Source organism: Caenorhabditis remanei, chromosome I (assembly GCF_010183535.1).
Source record: "Caenorhabditis remanei strain PX506 chromosome I, whole genome shotgun sequence".
Classification (NCBI taxonomy): Eukaryota; Metazoa; Nematoda; class Chromadorea; order Rhabditida; family Rhabditidae; genus Caenorhabditis; species Caenorhabditis remanei.
In genome coordinates, this window is record NC_071328.1 from 15,366,601 (window position 1) to 15,394,213 (window position 27,613).

At 40.0% G+C, this 27,613-nt stretch overlaps 2 protein-coding genes across 2 annotated transcripts in view; one reads left to right on the forward strand and one right to left on the reverse strand.

Moving 5' to 3' along the window:
* The window catches only part of GCK72_003295 (uncharacterized protein), a gene marked incomplete at both ends in the record, with an annotated part of 46,494 nt that extends 25,424 nt beyond the window's left edge, over window positions 1-21,070 (forward strand). Inside the window, 23 exons of the mRNA XM_053723951.1 lie at window positions 202-345; window positions 391-489; window positions 1,373-1,447; window positions 2,780-3,234; window positions 4,183-4,582; window positions 5,555-5,674; window positions 5,721-6,152; window positions 7,537-7,794; window positions 7,858-7,955; window positions 8,739-9,101; window positions 9,805-10,100; window positions 11,446-11,842; window positions 12,286-12,444; window positions 13,276-13,617; window positions 14,619-14,781; window positions 14,832-14,963; window positions 15,013-15,081; window positions 16,206-16,454; window positions 16,506-16,685; window positions 19,453-19,574; window positions 19,663-19,771; window positions 19,859-19,984; window positions 20,786-21,070. Coding sequence (XP_053592596.1) covers window positions 202-345; window positions 391-489; window positions 1,373-1,447; window positions 2,780-3,234; window positions 4,183-4,582; window positions 5,555-5,674; window positions 5,721-6,152; window positions 7,537-7,794; window positions 7,858-7,955; window positions 8,739-9,101; window positions 9,805-10,100; window positions 11,446-11,842; window positions 12,286-12,444; window positions 13,276-13,617; window positions 14,619-14,781; window positions 14,832-14,963; window positions 15,013-15,081; window positions 16,206-16,454; window positions 16,506-16,685; window positions 19,453-19,574; window positions 19,663-19,771; window positions 19,859-19,984; window positions 20,786-21,070 — 5,073 coding nt within the window. The remainder of the gene's footprint in view (window positions 1-201; window positions 346-390; window positions 490-1,372; window positions 1,448-2,779; window positions 3,235-4,182; window positions 4,583-5,554; window positions 5,675-5,720; window positions 6,153-7,536; window positions 7,795-7,857; window positions 7,956-8,738; window positions 9,102-9,804; window positions 10,101-11,445; window positions 11,843-12,285; window positions 12,445-13,275; window positions 13,618-14,618; window positions 14,782-14,831; window positions 14,964-15,012; window positions 15,082-16,205; window positions 16,455-16,505; window positions 16,686-19,452; window positions 19,575-19,662; window positions 19,772-19,858; window positions 19,985-20,785) is intronic.
* On the reverse strand, window positions 5,621-6,107 carry GCK72_003296 (uncharacterized protein; the record flags this gene model as incomplete). The annotated part of the gene is made up of 2 exons (XM_053723952.1): window positions 5,621-5,799; window positions 5,957-6,107. The coding sequence occupies 2 exons, from the start codon at window positions 6,105-6,107 to the stop codon at window positions 5,621-5,623; spliced, it is 330 nt and encodes a 109-aa protein (XP_053592597.1).
* Window positions 21,071-27,613: the final 6,543 nt, after the last annotated feature.

The window sequence follows — 27,613 nt, forward strand, 5'->3', positions numbered from 1 at the left end:
CTATATTTTTGTAGTTGACAGTTTTTGTCTAGCTCCGCCCACTTTTGAGATATGCGCCTTCAAACATAGAATGCTCCCTACCCCTCGTTCTGAGGTCGCTATCTTTAAAGGCGCATAACTCAAAAGTGGGCGGAGCTATCTAAAAACTGTCAATTACAAAAATGTAGAGCGAGATTTGATCTACAAACTAAAACTATTTAGGATACAAAACTCCCTCCACCCGTGCCGGATTCTGACACCGAAATCGCCTCGATGTTCGAAGTGCTCGACTCCATCGAGGACGCCCATACCAATTTCGAGGAGTTCCCCTTCGACTATTTGGATAACGCGGAGCATGATTTGAAGGTTTGATCTACTTTTTTTGGAAAATTGAAAAATCGATAATTCCAGAAAACCCTAACAAGACTAGAATCCTGTGAGCGCACGTTGGCTCAGAACGAGATGACTATCAATATAGTGCAAGCGGAAAATGCGAGGGAGAGGATTACGGTAGGTTTAAAAAAAAAAACGAAAAAAGGTGATGGCCTAAAATACCAAAGTTAGGCCATGGGCATATTTTTGATTTGAGGACTCCTGAGGTGTCTGAAACAGTTTTCAGAATTCAAACTGACCCATTTTAAACCAAGTTATGACAATTTGAAGTTGGTGGCCTAGAAATCCGAAAACTGAAAAAGTTAGGCCACGGACCTATCTTTGAATTCTAAAGCTTTTCTGAACAAAATTCAATTCTCAAAAGTCAAAACCATCCAGCTTAAGCCAAGTTATCACGATTTGAAGTTGGTGGCCTAGAAACCCAAATTTGGTTTTCTGGGCCACCAACTTCAAACCGTGATAACTCGGTTCAAAATCGATATTTCTGAATTCTGAAAACTGCATTCTCTTCATCAAAACCTCTAGAATCAAAAATGGGTCCATGGCCTAACTTTTTCAAAACTTGGTTTTCTAGGCCACCAACTTCAAATTGTGATAACTTGGCTCAAATTAGGTGTTTTTGATTTCTGAAAACTGTTTTAGACACATTAGGAGTTTTAAAATTAAAAATAGGTCCATGGTCTTTTTTTTTCAAAGTTTGGTTTTCTAGGCCACCAACTTCAAACCGTAATAACTCCGTAATAATAAAACGGGGCATTTTGACTTCTGAAAACTGTTTCAGACACCTCAGGAGTTCTAAAATTGAAAATGGGTCCGTGGCCTAATTTTGGTTTTCTAGGCCACCAACTTCAAACCGTGATAACTTGGTTCAAAATGAACATTTTTTGATTTTGAAAACTTAAAATGAGTTCCCAACCTATTTTTCACATTCTAAACCCATTTTTCCCGCTTTCCAACCCTCAAAATCCTCGTTTTCACATCCATCTCTAACCAATTCCAGATGCTTCGTCAAATGGCACTTCAACGAAAAGACAAACTACCAAAGTTTAACGAGGAATGGAATGCGATGCAAGAGGTTTAGTCATCAACGGAGAGGGGGGTTGTGTAGTAATACTTAGGGGGGGCTCTCCACCAGGGGGACCCCTTCGCTTATCAGATACTTACACTCACTTTGTGTGTGACACTTGGCCGCCGCCCGCCGCTTTGAAATGACCTATGTATATTTGAGATGGCGAATTGAGATTTCTGTTTTGACATCTCTCTTCCTGGCATTCTTTTGAAGATTTTGAGCGTTTTATTGGTCTTTTTTTATCCAAAAACGCGCCAACGACGCGCCAGCCCTTTTTTGAGCTTTTTCGGGCTTTTTGAGGTGAAAAACGCAAAAAATCTGGAATTTATAGTGAAAAACTCGTCGAAAGCACCCCAGTCTTTTTTTTTCGGACTTTTTACAATGATGAACGCGTCAAAGGCGCCCCAGCCTCAATAATTTAATGGTTTACTTCCTGAAAAACGCGCCATTTTTCGGATTTTTCTCGGTGAAAAACGCGTCTAACGCACGCCAGATTTGAGAATTTCGTCAATTTTTTAAAATCCAAAAACGCGTCAACGACGCCCCAGTCTCAATTGTTTTTATTTTGAACTCTATAACGCGTCGGTTCGCCGCTGGTTCAAAACTTTGTGTTTTAAGACTGAAAACGCGCCGAAGGCACCACAGCCGCGAAAATTTGTGACATTTGTATCAAAAACGCGTCAACGACGCCCCAGTTTCTAATTTTTGGAACTTGAGTCTTGAAAACGCGTCAACGACGCCCCAGCCCTTAATTCCTTATTTTTCGGTTTTTCGGTTTTTGCGGTAATAAACACGTCTAAGGCGCCTCAAATTGGAAATTTTCTGATTTTCTGATCAAAAACGCGCCTAGGGTGCGCCAGACGTGTCCAGTTTTTGATTTTCAGAAAAACACGCCTTTTATAATTTCGAATCCGTGCAAATTTTTGATGGAAAATGTCAACTTTCTAAATTTTACTTTACATTTTTCGTGAAGATCAAATCTAGGGCTTCATTTTTGCAGTTGACAATTTTCAGATAGCTCCGCCCACTTTTGAGATATGCGCCTTTAAAGATAGCTATCGAGATTACAAGAGGCTTGGCTTTGAAGACGCATAACTTAAAAGTGGGCGGAGCTATCTAAAAATTGTCAACTAAAAAAATGTAGCCCTAGATTTGATCTACAATTTTATAATTGCATGTTTTTTGTTAGCTTCGCCCACTTTTGAGATATATGGCTTGGAAAATAGCAATCATTTTTGCGCCGCAGGCACCCCAGACGATTCTAGCGCCGCAGGCACCCCAGCCGATTCTGGCGCCGCACGCACCCCAGCCGATTCAAGTTTAAAGTTAATATTGCAGTTAATCCTGAACGCCGACTCCCTGGTCGACGAAGCCGAACGATACGAATCCGACCAAATCCCCCAAATGGACCGTAAATCTGCGCCACACGTGCTCGGCGAGCTGCGAAAACGTGTATCCGCCGCCGAGGGACCCGTCATCGACCTGGTCAAAAAACTGTCCCAATTAGTACCCCGAATGCAAGACGACTCGCCGAAATCTCAGAATATCCGACGGACGGTATACGGTATCGAGGATCGATTCCGGCGGGTGAGCCAAGCGGAGACAGCCGCCGTTTCGAAGGCTCTTTCGAGTGCTCTGACGGAGCCAGAGCTCAAAATGGAGCTCGCTGAAATGATGAAGTGGTGTGAGCTGGCGGAGAAGGAGGCGTCGCAAAATGTGAACTCGTTGGATGGAGATGGTCTGGAGAAGTTAGATGGGAGATTGGCTCAGTTTACGAAGGAGTTGCAGGAGAAGTGAGTGATAGTTTTTTAATCTAATGAAAATAGAGATTCTGAGAAAAAATGTGCATTTTTCAAAATTGAAAAATGTTAACTTTGAGCCAAGTTATTATGATTTGAAGTTGGTGGCCTAGAAAATCAAAACTTGAAAAAAGTTAGGCCACGGACCTATTTTTAATTCTGAGACTTTTCTAAGTAAAATGCAGTTTTCAGAATACAAAACCATCAAGTTGAAGCTAAATTATAACGGTTTGAAGTTGGTGGCCTAGAAATCCAAATTTTGAAAAAGTTAGGCCACGGATCTATTCTTGAATATTCAGCGCTTTCTGAGTAAAATGCAGTTTTCAGATTTCAAAAATACCCATTCTGAACCAAGTTATACCGATTTGAAGTTGGTGGCCTAGAAAATCAAAACTTGAAAAAAGTTAGGCCACGGACCTATTTTTAATTCTGAGACTTTTCTAAGTAAAATGCAGTTTTCAGAATACAAAAATAGTGGTTTTAAGCAAAGTTATAACGGTTTGAAGTTGGTGGCCTAGAAATCCAAATTTGGTTTTTTAGGCCATCAACTTCACTTCAAATCGTCATAACTCGGTTCAATGTTGGTGTTTTTGAGTTCTGAAAACTGTTTTAGACACCTCAGGAGTTCAAAAATCAAAAATGGGTCTGTGGCCTAACTTTTCCAGTTTTTGGGTTTCTAGGCCACCAACTTCAAATCGTTGTAACTTGGCTCAAAATGAGTATTTTTGCATTTTGAAAACTGTTTTAGCCATTGTAGATCTTCGCAAGTCGAAAATAGGTCCGTGGCCTAACCTTTTCAGGTTTTGGGTTTCTAAGCCACCAACTTCAAATTGTCATAACTCGGTTCAAAATGGGTGCTTTTAAGTTCTGAAAACTGCAAAATGTTTCTGGCATCTTCTAGATTTCTTTCCAAAAACTTTTTTTGAAAAAAACGATTTCCAGAAAAACCGACATGGTACAACTCGAGATGGCAAAGAACATGATCATCCCCTCACTCAAAGGAGACGCCCATCACGACCTGCGTCGTCACTTCTCGGAAACCGCGAAACGCGTCGCCATGGTTCGTGACGAACTGTCGGACGCCCATAAGTGGGTGGCCACCTCCAGGGATACCTGTGACGCCTTCTGGACGGACATTGATAGTCTGGAGACGTTGGCGAGGGATGTGGTGAGACGTGCCAATGGGATACGGATGGCTGTGATCTACACGCCGTCGAGGGAGAATGTGGAGGCGGTGCTTCGAGATGTGGAACGGTTGAAGGCGTCGATTGGCGATGTGAAGAAGAGAGTGCAGACGGCTAACCTCCCGCCGGCTATTAAGTTGGCTGGAAAGAATGCGAAGGTGGGTCTCCGTTTTTGGTGGCCTAGGAACCCAAAAAAGTTAGGCCATATTCTAGAGGCATTGTTGAACAAAATGGTGTTTTTAGAACTCAAAATTACCCATTTTGAGCCAAGTTATAGTGGATGGCCTAGAAAACCGAAAACTGGAAAAGTTAGACCATGGACCTATTTTAGAACTCCTGAGGTGTCTAAAACAGCTTTTAAAACTCAAAAAAACCCATTCTGAACCGAGTTATAACGGTTTGAAGTTGGTGGCCTAGAAACCTAAATTTTGAAAAGTTAGGCCACGGACCCATTTTCGATTTTAGAGCATCTGATGTGCATAAAACAGTTTTCAAAACACAAAAAGACCCATTTTGGGCCAAGTTATGGCAATTTGAAGTTGGCGGCCTAGATAACCGAAAACTGAAAAAGTTAGTCCACGGACCTATCTTTGAATTCTAAAGCTTTTCTGAACAAAATTCAATTCTTAAAAGTCAAAACTATCCAGTTTAAGCCAAGTTATCACGATTTGAAGTTGGTGGCCTAGAAAACTGAAAACTGAAAAAGTTAGGCCATGTACCTATTTTCGATTTTAGAACACATACTGTGCTTAAAATAGCTTTCAGAACTGAAAAACATCAAGTTTAAGTCAAGTTATGATGATTTGAAGTTGGTGGCCTAGAAAACCTAAATTTTGAAAAGTTAGGCCACGGACCCGTTTTTGATTTTTGAACTCTTGAGGTGTCTAAAACAGTTTTCAGAATTCAAAAATACTCAATTTGACCCACGTTATCACGGTTTGAAGTTGGTGGCCTAGAAACCAAAATTTGGTTTTCTAGGCCACCAAGTTCAAATTGTCATAACTTGGCTCAAATCGAGTCTTTTTGAATTCTAAAAACTGTATTTTAATCAGAAAATCCTTAGGATTGGGTCCGTGGCCTAACTTTTTCAGTTTTTTTTTCGGCCACTTGTCTCAAAACCAATTTTCCAGAGAGTCGTCCAAGTGCTCACCGAGACGGCGACGACGATCGCCGACTGTCATGATCTACCAACATATCTAATCGATGAGATGAACGATTCGGGCGGTGACACGACGGAGTCTCGTAGTACGGTAAGTGGCCTGGATTACTGTAACCGTATTTATTTTTGATCTACAGGTGGTCGAAATGACACCAGTGCATGCTAAACAGAGTTCGTCGAGCTCTTCCAACAAGACACCGTCGGCCGGTGGGGATTCTGAAAATTCTGAAAATGAGGACGGTCACACGTTGAACGGAGACGATGAGCAATCCGAGGAGGATCAGAAGATTTATTCGCGGGAATCCTCGTCCACCCTGCCAAGAAGCTCCGCCCCCCAGACGGGTACCCTCGACCCTGTCGCCGTCCAACTCACCCATACAAGACACTGGTTGCATGACGTTGAACGCGACGCGTCGAATACGGTAGACCTCGCGGAATGGCAACCGGCGAGAGAGTTGTGGCAGAATATTCAAGGCATAATTGATGAGATTCGGTTGAGAAGTGTACAAGTCACCGGTGCACATGATGCGAGCCCGAATCGACAAGTTAGACAACAGGCCGCGCAGTTGGTGAGTCTTTTTTTTGTTGAATGGGTGTACTGTACCTTGAAGGCATGTTTAATTTGGAAACATGTTGAAAATGTTTTTTTTTTTCAAAAATACTCAACTTTGAGGTACCATGACTTTAGATTTTGCACGAAATTACAGTTTTTGGGTAGATCAAATTGAGAACTACATTTTTGTAGTTGACAGTTTTCCGTTAGCTCCGCCCACTTTTGAGATATGCGCCTTTAAAGATGTTTGTGGTGCTAGAATCGTCTGGCGTGCCTGCGGCGCTAGAATCCTCTGGGGTGCCTGCGGCGCTAGAATCGTCTGGGGTGCCTGCGGCGCTAGAATCGTCTGGGGCGCCTTCGACGCAAAAAGAGGATCTTGTTGAAACAGCTATCTTTAAAGGCGCATATCTAAAAAGTGGGCGGAGCTAACAAAAAAATTTAAACAGAAAAATGCAGGACATTTTATGGACAACATTTTTGTAGTTGACAACTTTTTGATAGCTCCGCCCACTTTTGAGTTATGCACCTTTAAATAATAGCAGCTGGAAGCGCGCGCTCTTCAGTGACGGGCACATTTAAAGGCGCATATCTCAAAAGTGGGTGGAGCTATTGAAAAGTTCTCAATTACAAAAATGTAGCCGTTTTCATGATCTACACGAAAAATGCAATTTCAGAAAAACTCGAGCCAAATCTGAAATCGGGATAGAACCTCAAAGTTGAGTATTTTTGGAAAAAAAAATTTTCCAAAGGATTGAAAAAAACGTAAAGTTTAAGGGCGCAAATTGAAAAATTGTTATTTTGAATGGGTGTTCTGTACCTTGAAAGCATATTACAGCTCTCCAGAAGATTTACTGTAGGTCTAGAAAGCATACTGTAACAAGAGGAGTACTGTAACTAGTGGATGGTCGGCAAATTTTTCAAATGTTTCAAAAAAATCGCGTCGACCCAGACTCAAATTTCTGATATTTTCAATCAGGAAAACGCGTCAACGGAGCGCCAAATTTCAAAAAATTATTTTTCACATAAAACTGATTGTATCCTATCTTGGACTTTGAAAATATAATGATTTTTCAACTAAACAAATTCCCAAAAATACTCAAATTTGAGCTTATACTTTCGGATTTTACCGGAACTTTTGAAAATTAAACTTTTTGTGTAGATCAAATCTAGGGCTACATTTTTGCAGTTGACAACTTTTTGATAGCTCCGCCCACTTTTGAGATATGCGTGTGCCTTTAAAGTTTCGCTTCTCTGCGCACCCTCGCTCTCGCTCCCGATCTTTAAAGGCGCATATCTCAAAAGTGGGCGGAGCTATTGAAAAGGTGTCAACTGCAAAAATGTAGCCCTAGATTTGATCTACGCATCTAGAATTAAAAAATCCAAAAAAATTCAAATTCCAGCTCACCGAAATGCGACGAACAATCGAGAACTGCGAGAAGCGATGCCTAATTCTCAACCAGATTTCTGATGTCGCTCGTCAAAATGAATCGGCGAGAAACGAGATGGAGGCGTGGCTTAAAAGTGCGAATGACGTCATCGGAGAGCGACGTGTCGAAGAGTTGGCAGAAGACGTCGTCCGTCACGAACTTCAAGTTTTGGAGAGAGTCGTCGCACAGTTGAATGAGCGGAAGGACAAAATGCAAGAAATTAATACACAGGTATACCGTACCGTAATCCCTGAAGGGTACTGTAATAAAACAAATTTACAAAAAATTTTTTAGGCCCACAAAATCGTCGACACCTACACGAAAGACGAGGCGCACAATTTGAGTCATTTGTTGAGTCGGCTGAATATGAGTTGGACAAAGTTTAATGATAAGTGAGTTGTTGGACAAGTGGCCTAGAAATCCAAAAACTGAAAAAATTAGGCCACGAACCATTTAAGAACTCCTAACGGTGTTTAAAGCAGTTTTTAGAATTGAAAAAGTGCTAATTTGAGCTGAATTATGACGGTTTAAAGTTGGTGGCCGAGAAATCCAGATTTTGAAAAAGTTAGGCCACGGACCCATTTTCGATTTTAGAACTTCTGAGGTGTCTAAAACAGTTTTCAGAACTCAAAATCATCAAATTTGAACAAAGTTATAACGTTTTAAAGTTGGTAGCCTAGAAAACCAAATTTGGTTTTCTAGGTCACCAACTTTAAAGCGTCATAACTCTGTTCAAAATGGGTATTTTTAAAATCTGAAAACTGTTTAAGACACCTCAGGAGTTATAAAATCGAAATTGGGTCCATGGCCTAATTTTTTCAGTTTTTGGATTTCTAGGCCACCAAGTTCAAACCGTCATAACTTGGCTCAAAATCGATAGTTTTGAGTTCTGAAAGTTGCATTTTGATCAGCAAACCATCAGAATTTGAAATTAGGTCCGTGGCCTAACTTTTTCAAAATTTGGTTTTCTAGGCCACCAAATTTAAACCGTCATAACTCAGCTCAGATAGGGTCTTTTTTGGTTCTGAAAACGGTGTTTTCTTCACCAGGATCTCAGAATTCAAAAATGGGTCCGTGGCCTAACTTTTCGAAATCGAGTTTTTTTGGCCACCAACTTTAAAGCGTCATAGCTTGGCTAAAATTAGGACTTTTTGAATTTTTGTTCTTTTTTCCAGCATCCGCATCCGTCGTGCCGTCCTAGAAGCCTCCCTACGATCCCGTCGTGACTTCCATTCAGCCCTTTCGGAATTTGAAATGTGGTTGGGTCGACAAGAGGAGAATTGTTCGAAACTTGCACACGAGACAATGAACGCACAGGCGATAAAAGATACGTCGAAGAGGAAGAATTGGACTACAAACTACAAAACGTTGAATGCCGAATTGAATGCTCATGAAGATGTGATGAAGAGTGTGGAGAGTATGGGAAAAATGTTGGTCGAGAGTTTGGAGAGTGGAACCGAGAAGGCGGAGCTTCAGAAGAGAGTTGGGGAGACGTCGAGACGATGGGCGGCGATAAGGAAGACTACTAATGATATTGGGTGAGAAAATCAAAATAAAATTGGTCGACAATAAAAAATTTGAAAAAAAAAATGACGGCAAATTTCTAATTCGACATTATTCATAATTTTTTTGTTTAATAATATATCGACAAATTTGTAATTTTTGTCGATAAATAATAAGCCGATAACATTTTGTCGACAGTAAGACATTTTTGACATTTTTCATCATGTCGATAAAATCTTTGATTCAACTTTTCTTGTCGACACGAATTTATCGACAGATTCGAGAATGTCGATTTTTTCGATAATTTTATTCAAAATGACTCAAAAAATTTATCGAGAAAGATGTCGACATTGACATTATCGATAATTTATCGGTTTGTCGATAATAGAAATTTTCAAATTTTAGATTTTTTCGATAAAATTTTTGAGTCGACATTTTTTTTATCGTTAATCCGCCAGTTGATCGTTAATAGAAAACTAAAGAAAAATAATTGTCGATAAAATCTTTGGGTCGATAAATTGTCCAATTTTGCGTTATCGATTATTTTTCTGTTTGTCGATAATAAGCGCCGCAGGCATCCCAGCCGGTTCTAGCGCCGCAGACACCCCAGCCGATTCTAGCGCCGCAGGCACCCCAGCCGATTCTAGCGCCGCAGGCACCCCAGACGGTTCTAGCACCGCAGGCACCCCAGACGATAAGGTGCCTACTTTTGTCGATAAAAACCAACAAATCTTGCAGAGAACGCCTCGAGAAAGCGGAACAAGAATGGGAGAAGCTGTCCGACGGGCTCGCCGACCTCCTCTCCTGGATCGAGACCAAAAAACAGAAGATAGTCGAAGAACAACCGATTGGTGGAAGTCTATCAGCTGTCATGCAACAATCCGCTTTCGTCAAAACTCTTCAAAGAGAAATGGAGTCGAAAAACGGTGTCTATAAGAGTACTGTAGCCGATGCGCATAGCTTCTTGATGCAACACGACTTGAGACCGAAACTACACAGTCCACATGTCTTGGATGATGATTATGAGGAAGGAGGTAAGATTTTTTGTGTAGATCAAAAGTAAAACAGCTTCATTTTTGTAGTTGACAACTTTTTGATAGCTCCTCCCACTTTTGAGATATGCGCCTTTAAAGATGAGCACTTGGCGCCACTTCGGCTTAAAAGTACCTGTCTTTAAAGGCGCATAGCTCAAAAGTGAGAGGAGCTATCAAAAAGTTGTCAACTATAAAAATAAAGATCTTGATTTGATCTACCAGAATATATAAAACACTGAAAATTGATCAATTAGGAATTCAGTGACGGGCTTCTCAGACTTGGTCAATTTCCAAAAAATTCAACAAAAAACGTTTGAATTTTTTTTCTAAATTAAAATTTGAAAATAAAAACTCTATTTTCATAAATTATGTATAGTTGTCAATTCCAAAATATAAAATTTAGACATCTGGCGCACCTTTGACGCGTTTGGGACCTTATTATTTCATCTCAAGATTTGGGAATCTTTTGAAAAAATAGTTTTGAAAAAACTTAATTTTTACAAATTCTATTTTTGAAATTTTTCTTTTTAAATTCAAAAGTTTCAAAAAGTCAAAATTTTGGCATCTGGCGCATCTTTGACGCGTGGTCGTTATCACCCAAACCTTGAGGCTGGCGTGCCTTTGGCGAGTTTCCATCCTAACTGACTTTTTTTTGACAAATTTTTGGGCTCCCATGCTCCGCGGAGCCCACATTGAGCCCGCCCTGGGAGCCGAGCTCCCATCAATTATTATTATATTACACACTTTTCCCCCGCGGAAAATTATAATTGTGTAGATCAAATAAAATCATTTCGATCTACCCACAATTATAAATTTTTGTTCAATCAAAAGCTAGCTTACTACTATTTAATCATGAAAAAGAAAATCGAGGCTGCGAAAAAAGGTATTTTTCATTTTCGTAGATCAAATTTTTGAGCTGTAGATGGCCCAAAGCGCACCAGACGATTCTAGCGCTGTAGACACCCCAGCCGATTCTAGCGCCGCAGGCACCCCAGATGGTTTACGCGCCGCAGGCACCCCAGACGATTCTAGCGCCGCAGGCACCCCAGCCGTTTCTAGCGCCGCAGGCACCCCAGACGATTTATGCGCCGCAAGCACTCCAGACGATTTATGCGCCGCAGGCACCCCAGACGATTCTAGCGCCGCAGGCACCTCAGACGATTCTAGCGCCGCAGGCACCCCAGCCGATTCTAGCGCCGCAGGCACTCCAGCCGATATTAGCGCCGCAGGCATACCAGGACATTTTGCGCCGGAGGTGCGCCAGCTTATGGATTCTAACTCCCCAGGCATCAGAGCCAAAACCTGATAGCTACAGTACCCTTCCCAAAATTTTGCTGATTACCAGAGCTAGCTGATCTGGAGCAACGTCGCCGTGGTCTTGAGATCAATGCGAATTGCGAGAAACTCAAGAAGAATTGGGCGGAGCTTGGCGTGGAAGTGGAGAGTTGGGATAAACTGGTACAACACGCGATGCAACGGCTCCAGGAGCTCGAGAGGAACTTGGCCGAGTGCCAACTCCATCTGACGTCGTCGGAAAATGAGATTGAGACGATGAAGGCGGTGGAGAAGATTCATTTGGAGGACTTGAAGATTGCCAGGGAGGAGACTGATCAGATATCAAAACGAATCGATGAAGTGAGATTGTTTGTGGACGACGTGAATGATGCGGCGGCGAGATTGTTGGCGGAGGACTTGAAGTTGGATGAACACGCCAAGGGACAGATTGAGCATGTTAATAAGAGGTAAGGAGAAGTCTGAGTGAAAAATGAATGCAATTTTTGAAATCAACACGTCTGAAAGTACCTGTACACAAATTTTCAAGAAATTCCAAATTATTAGAAAAAGTTAGCCGTCTACTCCTCGTGGACAAGTAGACGAGACTTGTCCACGAGGAGTACACGGTTTTCACCAATTGAAATTTCCTGAAAATTGGTGTGTAGGCATTTCGAGACATGCTGATTTCAAAAGTCATAGTGTAAAAATGTCAAACAATTGCGATATTTGACTTTAAAAAAAAAATTTTTTAACACTTAAAAGTCCCAAAACTGTCATTTCCTGAAAATTGGTGTTTAGACACTTTCAAGCATGCAGATTTTGAAAATGACAATTATTTTGCAATAAAACGTCATTCAACCTATGAAATTTGATATTTAAACTTTTTATACCTAAATTCGATATTTTCCAGATACTCCACTCTGAAACGTGCCATCCGAATCCGTCAAGCGGCTGTTCGCAACGCCGCTTCCGACTTTGGACCGACTTCTGAACACTTTTTGAATCAGTCCGTAACACTTCCATGGCAACGAGCCATTAGCAAGTCGAACCTCTTGCCGTATTATATTGAGTGAGTAGAAAAATGTTTGAAATTTTTTTTTTCATATTTTAATTTGCCTCCACGGCGTCAGTTATAACAGAAAATGTTTGAATTTTACATTATTGAGTAGATCAAATCCAGCTCTACATTTTCATAGTTGACGATTTTTGTCTAGCTCCGCCCACTTTTGAGATATGCACCTTTAAAGATAGGGTGCTTCTTTTCCCGCATTTTAAGGTTGCTATTTTTAAAGGCGCATATCTCAAAAGTGGGCGGAGCTAAGGGAAAAGTGGCAACTGCAAAAATGAAGATCCAGATTCGATCTACCAGAATATATTAAAAAAATTCAAGAATTGACTACATTGGGGCCCAGTGACAGGATCTCAAACATGTCAATTTTCAAAAAAACCAAAAAAACTTTTTTTTGAAAATTCATAGTCTTTTTGGGTTCTAAATAGAAATTTTCAAGTTTTCAAATGAAATTCCTCTCCCTAGCTACAGTATACCTTCTAGAAGTACAGTACCCCAGATTTAAAGGCGCAGTCAGGGATGTACGGTACTGAAAATTTAGGAAATTTCGGAATTCGGAATTTGGAAATCTTTTTCTGGAAAAGTTTTCTTTTTCAACATTAACTCCGAAATTTTGCGCCGAAGGCGCCCCAGCCAATTTCAGCGCCGCAGGCACCCCAGACGATTCTAGCGCCGCAGGCACCCCAGCCGATTCTAGCGCCGCAGGCACGCCAGACGATTCTAGCGCCGCAGGCACCCCAGCCGATTCTAGCGCCGCAGGCACCCCAAACAATTTTTCCAGCTATAGTAACCCTCCTAAAACTACAGTAATCCCAAATTCAAATTTTCCAGACAAACCACCGAAAAAACGCAATGGGAGCACCCGGTGTGGGTGGAAATCGTGAAAGAGCTCTCGCAATTCAATCGTGTCAAATTTCTCGCCTACCGTACCGCCATGAAACTACGCGCCCTTCAAAAACGTCTGTGTCTGGATCTCGTCGACTTGCCGCTTCTCGAAAAAGCGTTCGTCCGACTGAAAGGACTTTCAGCCGAAGAGTGTCCCGGGTTGGAGGGTATGGTGTGTGCACTGTTGCCAATGTACGAAGCACTACACGCGAAATATCCGAATCAAGTGCAAAGTGTCTCGCTGGCAGTGGATATTGCTATTAATTTCTTATTGAACCTGTTTGATCAGTAAGTTTTTTAAAGTTTGCACACAAGTTTCAAAAAATTTCGTTTGGTCCACGAGGAGTACACGGCTTTTAATTGCGTTTTGACTAAAATTTAATACGTTTTTTTTGATCAGGAAGTACCTACACACAAATTTTCAAGAAATTTCAAATTCTTAGAAAAAAGTTGCTCGTGTACTCCTCGTGGACAAGTTGGCGAGACTTGTACACGAGGAGTACACCGTTTGTCGCTGGTTTTTTGCAAAATTTTATGTGATTTTTGAAATTATCATGTTTCATTGTGTCCATACACAAATTTTCACAAAATTTTAAGTTTTTAGAAAAAAGTTAGCCGTGTACTCCTCGTGGACAAGTTGACGAGACTTGTCCACGAGGAGTACACGGCCAACTTTTTTCTAAGAATTTGGAATTTTTGGAAAATTGTGTATAGGTACTTCCAAACGTGCTGAATCCAAAGATAGTTCTGAATTTTCAAAAAAAAACAATGAAAAGTCGTGTACTCCTCGTGGATAGCCGATATATTTTCCTTGCCGATTTTAGCGCCGCAGGCACCCCAGCCGATTTTAGCGCCGCAGGCTCCCCAGCCGATTTTAGCGCCGCAGGCACCCCAGCCGATTTTAGCGCCGCAGGCACCCCAGCCGATTTTAGCGCCGCAGGCACCCCAGCCGATTCTAGCGCCGCAGGCACCCCAGCCGATTTTAGCGCCGCAGGCACCCCAGCCAATTTCAGCGCATCAGGCCCCAGGCGATTGTAGCGCCGCAGGCACCCCAGTCGATTTCAGCGCCGCAGGCACCCCAGCCGCTTTTAGCCTCGCAGGCACCCCAGCCAATTTCAGCACATCAGGCCCCAGACGATTTTAGCGCCGCAGGCTCCCCAGCCGATTTTAGCGCCGCAGGCTCCCCAGCCGATTTTAGCGCCGCAGGCACCCCAGCCGATTTTAGCGCCGCAGGCACCCCAGCCGATTTTAGCGCCGCAGGTACCCCAGCTGACACCCAATGTTTTCAGATCCCGTGACGGAATAATGCGTGTCCTCTCGTTCAAAATCGCCATGATCGTCTTCTCGAACATTCCAATCGAGGAAAAGTACCGATACCTGTTCAAACTTGTCTCCCAAGACGGTCACGCCACACAAAAACAAATCGCCCTACTCCTCTATGATCTTATTCACGTAAGATATTTAGAATTCTGAAAAATTCTGAATTTTTCTGAAAATCCCAGATTCCGCGGCTCGTCGGTGAGTCCGCCGCATTCGGAGGCACCAACGTCGAGCCATCCGTCCGCTCTTGCTTCGAAACCGTCCGTCTCGCGCCGACGATTTCCGAAGGAGCGTTTATCGATTGGGTTAAGAAGGTAGATCAAAAGAAATTTCAAAATTTTTTAATCTTATGGTATTTTGCAGGAACCCCAATCAATAGTCTGGTTAGCTGTTATGCATCGTCTAGTTATTTCTGAAAACACAAAGCATGCGGTGAGTGGGATACTGTTGAAATCTTATACTTTATAATGGTAGATCAAATCAGGAGCTACATTTTTGCAGTTGACGGTTTTCCCCTAACTCCGCCCACTTTTGAGATATGCGCCTTTAAAGATTGAAAAACTCAAAAACCTTCGTTATCTTTAAAGGCACATATCTCAAAAGTGGGCGGAGCTATGAAAAAGTTGTCAACTACAAAAATGAAGATTTGTTTTTGATCTATCAGAATATATTTAAAAAAATTCAAAAATCAATTGATTTGGGATTCAGTAACACGTTCTGAAATTTTGACAATTTTCAAATAAATTTCAAACATTTTTAACATTTCAATTTTAAATGTTTTCGTAGTTTTTTTTGAGTTTTGAATGGTATTCGCTGTAGTTTTGTTGAAAATAAGAATGGCTGAGAAATTTCATCAAAACGTCTCAATTTTGAAGAAAAATTTAAAAGTTAGAAAAAACAATTTTTTTGAAATTTTTTCAAAAATTTATCCTCTTAGACATGCTATCCTGCTGTTCGATTACAACCAATTATAAAAAATATTTTGGTAGATCAAATCTAGATCTTCATTTTTGTAGTTGACGACTGCTTTCTAACTGTTCCAGTCTTTGAGATATCACATTTTGAAAAAATACTCCAAAAGTTTGAAATTTTTTTTCAATTTTTTTAAAAACTGACCAATTTTAACATGTCGTCTAGCTGTCAAACATTAACTAAATTTCTAAATTTTTTCGAAAAGTATATATTCTTGTTGATCAAAACCAGGGCTCCATTTTTGTAGTTGACAACTTTTTCATAGCTCCGCCCACTTTTGAGATATGCGCCTTTAAAGATAGCTGTTTCAACAAGAACCCTGCCTCAATGCAACCATTTTCGCGCCGCAGGCGCCCCAAACAATCTTAAATAACGATTCTAGTGCTGCAGGCGCCCCAGCCGATTTTTGCGCTGCAGGCACCACATCCAAATTTAGCATCGCAGGCATCTTCAAAAGCGCATATCTCAAAAGTGGGCGGAGCTATCTGAAAACTGTCAACTACAAAAATGTAGCCCTGGTTTTGATCTACAAGCTCATGTCACTTTTAAACACTCCTTCTCATTAAACCTTTACGAATTTTCAGTCCAAATGCAACGTGTGCAAAATGTTCCCAATCATCGGCATCCGCTATCGCTGTCTAACATGTTTCAACTGCGACCTCTGCCAAAATTGTTTCTTCAGTCAGCGAACGGCGAAAAATCACAAAATGAATCATCCGATGCAGGAGTACTGTGAGAAGACCACGTCGTCAGATGACGCGAGGGATTTCGCGAAAATGTTGAGGAATAAATTGAGAGCGTCGAAACGACAAAAGGGATACTTGCCGATTGACGTGAGAGTTATTATTCTGACTACAGTAGCCCATGACCGTCTAAGTTTGTAGGTCGCCGAAGAAGGAATTCCCCTTACGTGTCCCCCGGCCAAAGTCACCAATCAGTCCACTGAGCAAATGAATGCGGACACCGCTCAGATGACCGCCCATCTTGCAAAGTTGTCGGCGGAGCACGGTGGAGGGGCGGAGCATATGGAGCCAGTGCAGTCACCATTGCAGATTATTAATCAGGTATGACTGGATTTGATGTACAAATTTAATTTTTAACTGAAAAATCGAAAAATGCTGAGATCCCACACCCATTGCTACCTGTTGTCCCACTTACCGAGTTTGAGAGCCCGTCACTAATGCCCAAATTGAAAAATTTCAAATTTTTCAAATATATTCTTGTAGTTCAAAACCAGGACTACATTTTTTTAGTTGACAATTTTTTGATAGCTCCGTCCACTTTTGAGATATGCGTCTTTAAAGTCAGAAAAGCTCCTGTGCGCGCGCATCCCCGATGCTATCTTTAAAGGCGCATATCTTAAAAGTGGGCGGAGCTAGTGGAAAACAGTCAACTACAAAAAAGAAGCTCTAGTTTTGATCTACAATAATATGTAAACAGTTTTGAGATTGGACAAGAGAAAAGACTGGTATATGATTCCAAAGTTAGTCAATTTTCTCAAAAACTAAAATATTGAAACTGGACTTTTGACAGTTTTTTTAAAATTTAAATAGAAATATTTAATCGTTAGTAATTTTTTTTAGTCACGGCATAGTACCATACTTCTAGAACTCCTGTAGGTAGATTTTTTCCTCTAGCTCCGCCCACTTTTGAGATATGCGCCTTTAAAGTTTCTCATGTCATTTTTAACGCAAAAATGTGATTTTTACATTAAAACAACCTGAAAATGCTATTTCTGACGTTAAGAACTATTCTAAACCCATTTTCTGACTATTTTCAAAAAAGTGACCAAATGGCTCAGTGCGATTTTCGACAGATCATGTCCCCCACTTAAGTACCAGGGTTCAAGTCCACCCGGTGGCAAGTCTTTTTTTTTCGAAAATTCAGTTTTCTACGTTTTTCATAGTCAAAACAACGCAAAAATGTGAAAATTGAGGTGTCGGAAACCACATTTTAAGCAAAAATTCGGCCTTGGTCAAGGTGCATCACTATGAGAATGGATAGCAGGGTTGGATCCCTCGTGGGGTCAATTTTTGTGAATTTTTTATTTTTTCTGTTTTTAGTTTGTTTTATTTTGTAGATCAAAAATAGGGCTACATTTTTGTAGTTCATAACTTTTTTCTAGCTCCACCCACTTTTGAGATATACGCTTTTGAAGATGAGCACTCGCCGGACCTTGGCTCAAAAGTGACTGTCTTTAAAGGCGCATATCTCAAAAGTGGGCGGAGCTAGAAAAAAGTGGTTAACTACTAAAATGTAGCCCTGGTTTTGATCTACAAGAACATATAGCATTTCATCATTTCGAAAATGTATTAATGAGTTACACAAGGTCAAAGTTGGCCGATTTTTCCAATTTTTCATTTTTCGACATGATCGTTTCGATTCCAATCATACATAGTCATACATATTTCTTTCATTTCTTGGAATCTAAAAGGTCGTCTGTCTGCGTCTCTCCATGTCACACACACTCTCTCTCTCTTATTGTATTTCTCATTTGTCGTCGTCGTCGCCTGCTGACAGTTAGCCGTCAGGAGAGAGAGATAAGGAGAGATAAGAGAGACGCAGACATGGAGAGAGGGGGGACCGTTTTTCATTTTCTTTCTTCTTTTTGACCAACACCCTTGCCTGCTAAACAAGAATCGTTTACAAACCGATTATTGGAATTTGGAATTCCTTTTTCTATTGTTTCCTCTATGTGCAGTATACTAAAACTTCTGAAAATATCTGGAAAAAAGTCGGAGGATGGCGACGATCTGACGGATAGATATATCAAGTGCCAACAGTGTAAATGCAAACGGCATTGGGTAAGCTTTTATAGGAAAAAAATAGAAAAAACAAACTTTTTTATTCAAAAAAAACTTTTTTGCATTCTCAAAGTGGTTCACCTTGACCAAGACCTTTCAGGCCAAATTTGGAATTTGCTAAAAATGTGGTTTCTGACATAGAAAATTAAGTTATGAATATTTTTTAACGTTAGAAATGCAATTTTCCGGTTATTTTGATGTAAAAATCACAGTTTTGCGTTAAAAATGGCATGATAAACTTTAAAGGCGCATATCTCAAAAGTGGGCGGAGCTATTTTAAAGTTGTCCACTACAAAAATGTAGAGCTGGGTTTGATTTACTAGAATGTATTTTGAAATTTTCAAAAAACGGCATTTTGAGAAAAAAAAGAGAAATTTTAGAAAAACTGGATTTTTCAAAAATTGGAAATACCTTCAAAATTACCGTCAAACCGAATTTCACAAAAGTTATATTTTTGTAGATCAATTTAAGCACTTTTATTTAATCATTGAAAAATGTTCATTTACTATTCAAAACTTCGAGATATAACACTTTGAAAAAAAATTTTAAGGCATTTTTTCAAAAACCAACTAATATTTTGACACAATATCCTGCAGTAAAGTAGCAACTAATTCAATAAAACACTAATTATTTTTGTAGATCAAAACCAGGACTACATCTTTGTAGTTGACAACTTTTTCATAGCTCCGCCCACTTTTGAGATATGCGTCTTTAAACATTGCATCTGGGGGTGCGCGCGCTCAGGAGCCACTCAAACTTTAAAGGCGCATATCTCGAAAGTGGGCGGAGCTAGAGAAAAACTGTCAACTACAAAAGTGTAGTCCAGGTTTTGATCTACCAGAATATATAATTTTTGAAATTACCTAATAAAATCTGTTCCACTGACGGACTCTCAAAGTTGACCGATTTTCAAAAAAAATCAAAAAATTGGAAAAATTGCTTCTTGGAGTTTTTGACCCAAAATTGTCGATTTTTTTGAATTTTTGAGCTAATTACACTAATCGCACACGCCAATTATAATTTCCAGGTCGAACAACTGCAACGCGACGAAATGGACCAGATGCTGCACCGACTACAAGTGGAGAACAAGCAGTTGCGGAAGGAGTTGGAATGGAAACGAGGCGCCGCGAGTACCATGGAAATTGATAGGTATGCAAGTGCGCTCTGTGGAGAACCTGGGATTTTTTTTAACTTTTTGGCGGGAAATTTGAAAATTTGAAATAAATTTCTGTTTCAGAAGCTCAAAACGCCAAGTTGACCGTCGAAGCGAGAGCCGTGGCGGCACGTTGCCACTGAGAAATGGAAGGAGTGTGGTATCGTTGAAAAGTACGCAGAGTCAAAATGATGTGAGTAATTTTTGAGCAAAAAATGCAAAAAATGAGCATAAAATAGTGAAAAAATGGGAAAAAATGACTAAAAATTGAAATTTCCAGGTGATGGACGAGGCGAAGGCTCTCCGTATACACAAACAGCGATTGGAGCATCGCTCGAGAATATTGGAGCAACAAAATGAGCAACTGGAGATGCAGTTGCAGAGATTGAAGAAGGTTATTGATGCGGTAAGTAAAAAAATTTTAATTTCAAAAAAAATTTTGGAATTTTTTTTCAAAAAACCTTTTTTTGCTCAATGACAAAATTGTATATCACAAAATAATAAACATCTTCTGGTAGATCAAAACTAGCTCTTCATTTTTGTAGTTGACGGTTTTTCTCTAGCTCCGCCCACATTTGAGATATGCGCCTTTAAAAGTGTGAGAGAGCGCAAAGAAGTCAATGCGGTCACTTTTTTGATAATAGTCAGAAAATGGGTTTTTAATAGTTTTTAACGTCAGAAATGGAATTTTCCGGTTATTTTGATGTAAACATCACATTTTAGCGTTAAAAATCCGCCCACTTTTGAGATATGCATCTTTAAAGGTGACAAGAATGGTTTCCAGTGTAACTTTTTCATAAATTTTTCAAACGTGAAATTTTTTATATATCTGTGTAGATCAAATCTAGCTCTATATTTTTGCAGTTGAAACTTTTTTGATAGCTCCGCCCACCTTTGAGATATACGTAGTCAAAGTTAGGTACCCCAGCGGGGGGCGAGAGAGCGTGCGAAAAGAGGAGCGCGTCTCGCTTCTCTGCGTCTCCCCCTCTCTTCATCTCTCGCTGTCTTAGATACCTATCTTTGAGCGTGTGTATCTCAAAAGTGTCCGGAGCTATCGAAAAATTTTTAACAGCAAAACTATAGAGCTAGATTTGATCTACAAAACTAGCTAAAAGTTTTGAAGTGGGACAATAAGAAGGAATGGGACGGGATCTCAAAGTATGGGTATTTTTAACTTTTTTTTTTACTAAAAACTTCAAATTTTCAGCAAAAACAAGCGCCCCTCTCCACCAACTCCCTACTCCGCGGCTCGCATGCTCAATGGACTCCAGAACGTGCTCTATCGGCAGCCCGTTCCGGCTCTCTCGGCACCATCGACCGTAACCCTAACCCCGCCACTGACACAACAGCCGAGGATTCAGATGACGTGCCGCGTGGAAGCAGCGTAGGTCAAATGCAGAATCTGATGAACGCGTGCGACGACTTGGGACGGGCGATGGAGTCGTTGGTGGTGTCGGTCGTGTATGATTCTGATGAGGAGAATGAGGATTGATTTTTTTTTGTTATTTGTTTTTTTTTACTTATTTTCTAGTCGACACCATTCACATTACAAAAATACGAAACTTGATGACATATTTATATTTATATGAACAAACGAATGTTATAATACAAACGATGCTCCGTTTGACGAGAGCTTGGATTTTTAATAAATGATTTTTATGAGTCAGCATATTCCGCCCAAACAATCATCACAAAGTGTTTCGGTTCATCGTAGTTGATAGTCGCTGTGATATTATCACTTGGTCGTTTGATATCGGCACCTCCTGTCATCGAATAATTAGTGTCATGTCCCCTGAAAAAGAGCATCTTTACTATTAACAAACGCAAACGGATGTATGCTTGTTTGTGTGTCGCCGATCCTACTGCCCTCCCTACTGGACCGATTTTTTTCGAACTTGGACCAAAAGATCAGAAATTTCCTCCGCATGATGCCAGTCTTTTACTTTTTTCAAAATTCTCAAAATTACGTCTTCGTGACACCTTCTCAGTGGCGCGTGGATAAAGGGGACTGTCCGATCTGGCAAATTAAGCAACTTTGACTTCAGGTAGTTGGTTCAACCCCGGCCATGAAATAATAGCGTTTTAAATCATTTGAATTTCATCTCTAACGTACCAGCGGCTACATAGCCGTCTGGATTTCAAAATTACACACGTTAAATTATGTCTTCACACTTACTCGATTTTCAAAACTCTTTCCACATCCTGTCCTTGTTCAATGAATTCCACTCCGTCAAATACAGTCTCATAATTGATATCTTCCTCAACATCAATTTCTAACAGGCTCAAATGAGACCAGGCTCCAGTCATCCAGTGTTTCAATAATACATTGAAGCCTTGGCTTGTCAATTTAGAGTCTTCTATTTTAATTATCTGGCTGTTTATACCCAATAAATCCTCCGGCTTAATCCAGAAACTATTAGAAATGTTAACATGATGAAAGCTGCAGACAATTGGTTTAGCAGGGCGATAGTTTTCAGAGGGTATCGCAGAAAGTGAGAGATACTCGCATTTTACGTTTTCGAGAATATAATCGAGATCCTCATCGCGTGTTTTTTCATGTTCAATATATTGGAAGTTTTCTACCGTATTATGTGTTTCCACAGTCCACTCAATCAACGGCTTATAATTATCCCCGGCTTTACCTAAAATGGTGATTTCATAGATATCTTGATTGAATACTTCCCGAGCGTGGTTTCCTATTTCAATCAATCCAGTTACTATATCTTCGCAGAATAGGGCTAGACAATCATCATGCATTATAAATCGAACATATTGAAAGTATCCGTTCGATAATGTTGGCAATTCGATATCCATATTATCAATAACATTCAAAATATCAGTAGAGCCGTAAGCGAGTGCGCCAATTCTGTTACAATATTTAAGTTGAAGTTGTACATTTTTCGAAGGACCCGAATAGGAAACCGCAATGCTTTTTGATTTTTGAGAGCACAAAGAGAGGATAATTCTGAAAAATAGAAAAAAGTTAGTAGTGGGGGTATTAAACTAACTAGGGAATGTTCCAGACGTGACTTGGCCTTGGCTCATATCTTATAAGGTACTTCTGAACACGCTGATTCCGAATATGTGATTCAATTTTGCAGAACGCTTCACTGAACTGAGGTATATGCATTTTAAGTCTTTTCTAGTGCAAAATCGCACTTTTATTTTTGGCATTTGCACCCGTCGTCATTAAATTTTTTTCTAGAAAAAGTTCCTAATGTGCGTTTTCAATTTCTCAAATTCACACGTATTACACAGAAAAAATTAGAAAAATTGATGTGAGTCTAAAATTGATTTTCAGCCATTACTTAAAATGTATATATCTCAGTTCAGTGAAGCGCTCTGCAAAATTGAATTACATATTCGGAATCAGCGTGTTTAGAAGTACCTTATAGGATATGAGCCAATTTGAAAGGCCAAGTTACGTCTGGAACATTCCCTAGAAAGGGTTCACTTACATTCCATCTGGTCCAAAGTGGTCTAATACTTGTTTAAAAGGGATAAATGGAAGAGAGAATAGACGGAATGAGGTAGTCATTGGGGAAGACTGAATGAATAGGTAGAAGAGAGGACTGACTGGGAGGAATGATGTGCAGATTGGAATCTTGAAGTGCTAATTGGTCTGGGTCCGCCTATTGTGTATGTAAAAATGACTGACTGGTCAAATAAGAGATGGCAGACCTGTCAGTCATTTCTAAATACACAGAACACAGCCCTATTAGCATTTTAAGATTCCCATCTGCGGATAATCGCTCAGTCTATTTTAATAAACTGAATAAAGAATATAATTATTTTGAAAAGTGTGTGGGTTGTCTCTGTAGTCTTCGCAGTCTAGACTTTTTTAAGATTCTGATATTGGTAAGGTAAATTGTCTAGTCATCTGGAAACCTAGTTATGATCCATGAGTAGAAGACGCAGTCCATGAGATATTCAGTCCTCTATTCTTTTATTTGACTAGACAGACACATTTAAATACACAGGACACAGATCTTGACCGATTAACACTAAAAGATTCACAACTACAGAATTTAATGCCTTATTTATGAATGAATATTTATTAACAAACAAAACATGAAAAGTTTATAATACAAGCGATGGGTCGTTTGACGAGTGATTGGATTTTAATAAAAGATTTTTAAATACATATGAGACAGTGTTTCCAGCCTATTCCGGCCAAACAATCATCCCAAAGTGTTTCGGTTCATCGTAGTTGATAGTCGCTGTGATATTATCACCTGGCCGTTTGATATAGGCACCTCCTATCATTGAATAAATATTGGCTTCTCCCCTAAAATAGAACATTTTGAAATTACACATGGCTTGGAATGCCTCCACGACAAATCAACACTCACTCGATTTTCAAAACTCTTTCCACATCTTCTCCTCGTTCAATGAACTCCATACCGTCAAATACAGTCTCATAATTGATCTCTTCCTCAACATCAATCTCCATCAGGCTCAAATAGGACCAGGCTCCAGTCAACCAGTGTTTCAGCAATACATTGAAATCTTGGCTTGTCAATTTAGAGTCTTCTAATTTAATTATCTGGCAGTTCATACCCAATAAAACTTCCGGCTTAATCCAGAAACTATTCAGAATGTGAAGTTTAATAAGGTTGAAGACAGGCGGTTTAGCAGGACGATAGTTTTCAGATGGTTTTGCAGAAAGTGAAAGATAGCGTGTGCACTTAACATTTTCCAGAATATAATCGAGATCTTTATCGAGTGTTTGTTCATTTTCAATATATATGAAGTCTTCAATGAACTTTTGTGTGTCCATAGTCCACTCAATCAACCGCTTATAACGGTCCGCGTCTTTACCACCAACGTATATTTGATAGATGTCTCGATTGAATATTTCTCGAGCGTATTTTCCAATTTCAAGCAATCCAGTTAGCTTGTCTTCCCAGAATGTGACTAGACAATCTCCATGCATTTTATATTGAACGCCTTGGAATTGTCCGCTCGATAATGTTGGCAATTCGATATCCTTGAAATCCTTAATATCTATTGCATTCCAAATATCAATAAAGTCGTTAGCTAGAGCATATATGTTACTATAGGTTGACGTCAGCTGAAGTTGGACATCTTTGGAAGGACCCGAATAGGAAACCGCAATGCTTTTTGATCTCCGAGAGCACAAAGACAGAATTATTCTGGAAAGTGGAGAAAGTTAGTTGCAGGTATTATACTAAGAGATCACTTACATTCCCTGTGGTCCAAAATGGTCTAAAATTTGTTTAAGTGGAACAAATGGAAGAGAGAATAGACGGAATGGGGTAGTCATTGAGTAAGACACTGAGGAAGACTGAATGAATAGGTACAGGAGATGACTGGCCAATGAGGGACCTGCAGATAAGAATCTTGAAGTGCTAATTGGTCTGTGTCAGCCTATTGTGTATGTAAAAATGACTGGTTGGTCAAACAAAAGAAGACAGGCCAGTAGTAAAAAAACGAGGGAACACACAAAAACGCAAGAGAAACGACAATTTAACACACAAAAACAAAAAACAGCGAGAAAATGCTATAAATTATATCAAAACCGAGTTTTGATACAAACTAAAAACCTGAAACGCGCAACACGCAACACATACGCGCAACGCAGATTTTATATGAAAAATCTATTTATTGAAAGCCCAACGGCTGAAAATCAATATAAAGAGCACAAAATGACTTTGGTTTAATAACGAGAAAAACTGAAACAAAAAGAACGGAATATCACACGGCACACTTGCCGGTTCTACCCCCAAAACTGATGAGAAAACTCATTTTTTGCGAGAAATTGACAGTAAAAGCGACGAGAGTGCGCGCGTGTCCATAGGTCAAACGCTCACACCGCGATATACAGCATAGTTGTCCGGAATCCGGATTCCGGAAATTCCGGATTCCGGAATTCCGGGTTTTTTTTTGACATTCCGGTTCCGGTTCCGGATTCCGGAAAATGAAAACTTTCATTCCGGTTCCGGATTCCGGAAAATGAAAATTTTCATTCCGATTCCGGATTCCGGATCCCGGTTTTTTGATTTTTTTTTCCCGGAATTCTGAGGTTTAAATTTTAAAATTTTTTTTGAGTTTTAAAGACAACTGCATTACTTCTTTTTCGGTTTTGAACCTTAAAAGTAGTTTTAAACTTTATATGTCATTAAAACACTCGAAAAAATGACTTGGCCTTGCAAATTTATCGAATCATTCCGGATTCCGGATTCCGAAATTCCGGAATTCCGGGTTTTTTCGTCATTCCTGTTCGGGTTCCGGATTCCGGAAAATTAAAATTTTGATTCCGGTTCCGGATTCCGGATTCCGGTATTTGAAAAACTTGATTCCGGTTCCGGATTCCGGATTCCGGTTTTTCGAAAAATGGCATTCCGTACAACTATGATATACAGAGGCAAGTCTGAAGACTTAACTGACTTACTGTCGAAAAAATAAAGTTTCGACAAGGATTTTCAAAAAACATTTCGAGGGCTGGAACACTCAAGAGCATGAAGTTGTGGGCGGAGCTTAAACTGCAAGCGGCGCGGTTCTTAATTTGGAAAAAAACAACTGGAATTAGTACCGCGCCGCTTATTTAAGCTTGCAGTTTAAGCTCCGCCCACAACTTTATGCGTTTGCGTGTTCCAGCCCGCGAAATTTTTTTTTGTTGAAAATCCTTGTCGAAACTTTATTTTTTAACAGTATCAAGATGTATTTAATGAAAAACCACGGTGAAAACCGTACACAGTCAGTCATTTCCAAACACACAGAAGGCATACCTATACTTATTAGCACTTCAAGATTCCTATCTGTAGGTGATCCCTCCCAGTCTGTTGGCCAGTCATCTCTTCTACTTATTCATTCAGTATTCTTCAGTGTCTTCCCCAATGACTACCCCATTCCGTTTATTCTCTCTTCCATTTATTCCTCTTAAACAAGTATTAGACAATTTCGGACCACAGGGAATGTAAGTGAACTCTTAGTCAGGTGCTCCTACTAACTTTCTCTTATTTCCAGAATAATTCTCTCACTGTGCTCTCTGAGATCGAAAACCATTGCGGTTTCATATAGCGGACCTTCCAAAGATGTTCGGCTAATGCTAGAGTTTGGACCAGGGTTGGAGAGTCTGGAGGTATCCAACACAAATACACTGTTGAGATTGGAAGAAACAGGAAAGCTTCCGATGGATGAGATATTGGAAACTGTCAGAATTGGCAGTTTTGAGAAAGTTCCAGTGAAAATAGAACAAGGAATTATGGGGAGAGAACACCTAATCACATATTGGGAGGATCGGATGATTGGAGTCGCGTCGATTGGGGATTACGGTAGAGAGATATTCAATCGGGATATTTATGAAGTGAGGGTTGGAGAGAAACAGAAAGAAGATGATCATAGACGGGTGGCCAAATGGGTTAAAAATTCTCAAGAGACAATCCAAAGCCTGGATTGTTATTTCGAACCACAAATCGATAATGATCTGGATTTTATTCTGGAAAACTTCAAGTATACTCATGCTCTTGTTCTTTATGTGAGACCATCGGAACACTATAGTCCTGCTAAACTTCCAAATTTCCGAACCGATAGTCTTTATATTTATATTAGTTTCTGGATCAAACAAGAACATTTGTTGACGATGAACTGCAATTATATAGTGCTGGAAGTATCAAAATTGACCAGCCGTGATTTGAATGTATTCTTGAAGCACTGGATGGTTGGAGGATGCTCTAAATTGAAAGAATTGCGCGTTATAACCGCGGAATCAATCGATTATCGAATTGTCTTAGATGGTGTAGAGTTCACGGAAAAAGGAAGAGATGTGCAAAGGGTTTATGTCGGGTAAGTACAAGTTTGATATGTTTAAAGCCTAATATTACATTTTCAGTGAAGATGAAAGCCATCGTACTATACGAGGCGGTTTCGATACTATACGATCAAGTGATAATGTCAAAATAACTATTCAACAACGGCGGTGAGAACTCGAGATTTTTTATGATGATTGTTTGGCCAGATTCCGCTGGGAATTCCTATTGATTTATAATGTATCAAGTTTCTTGTGTTTTTA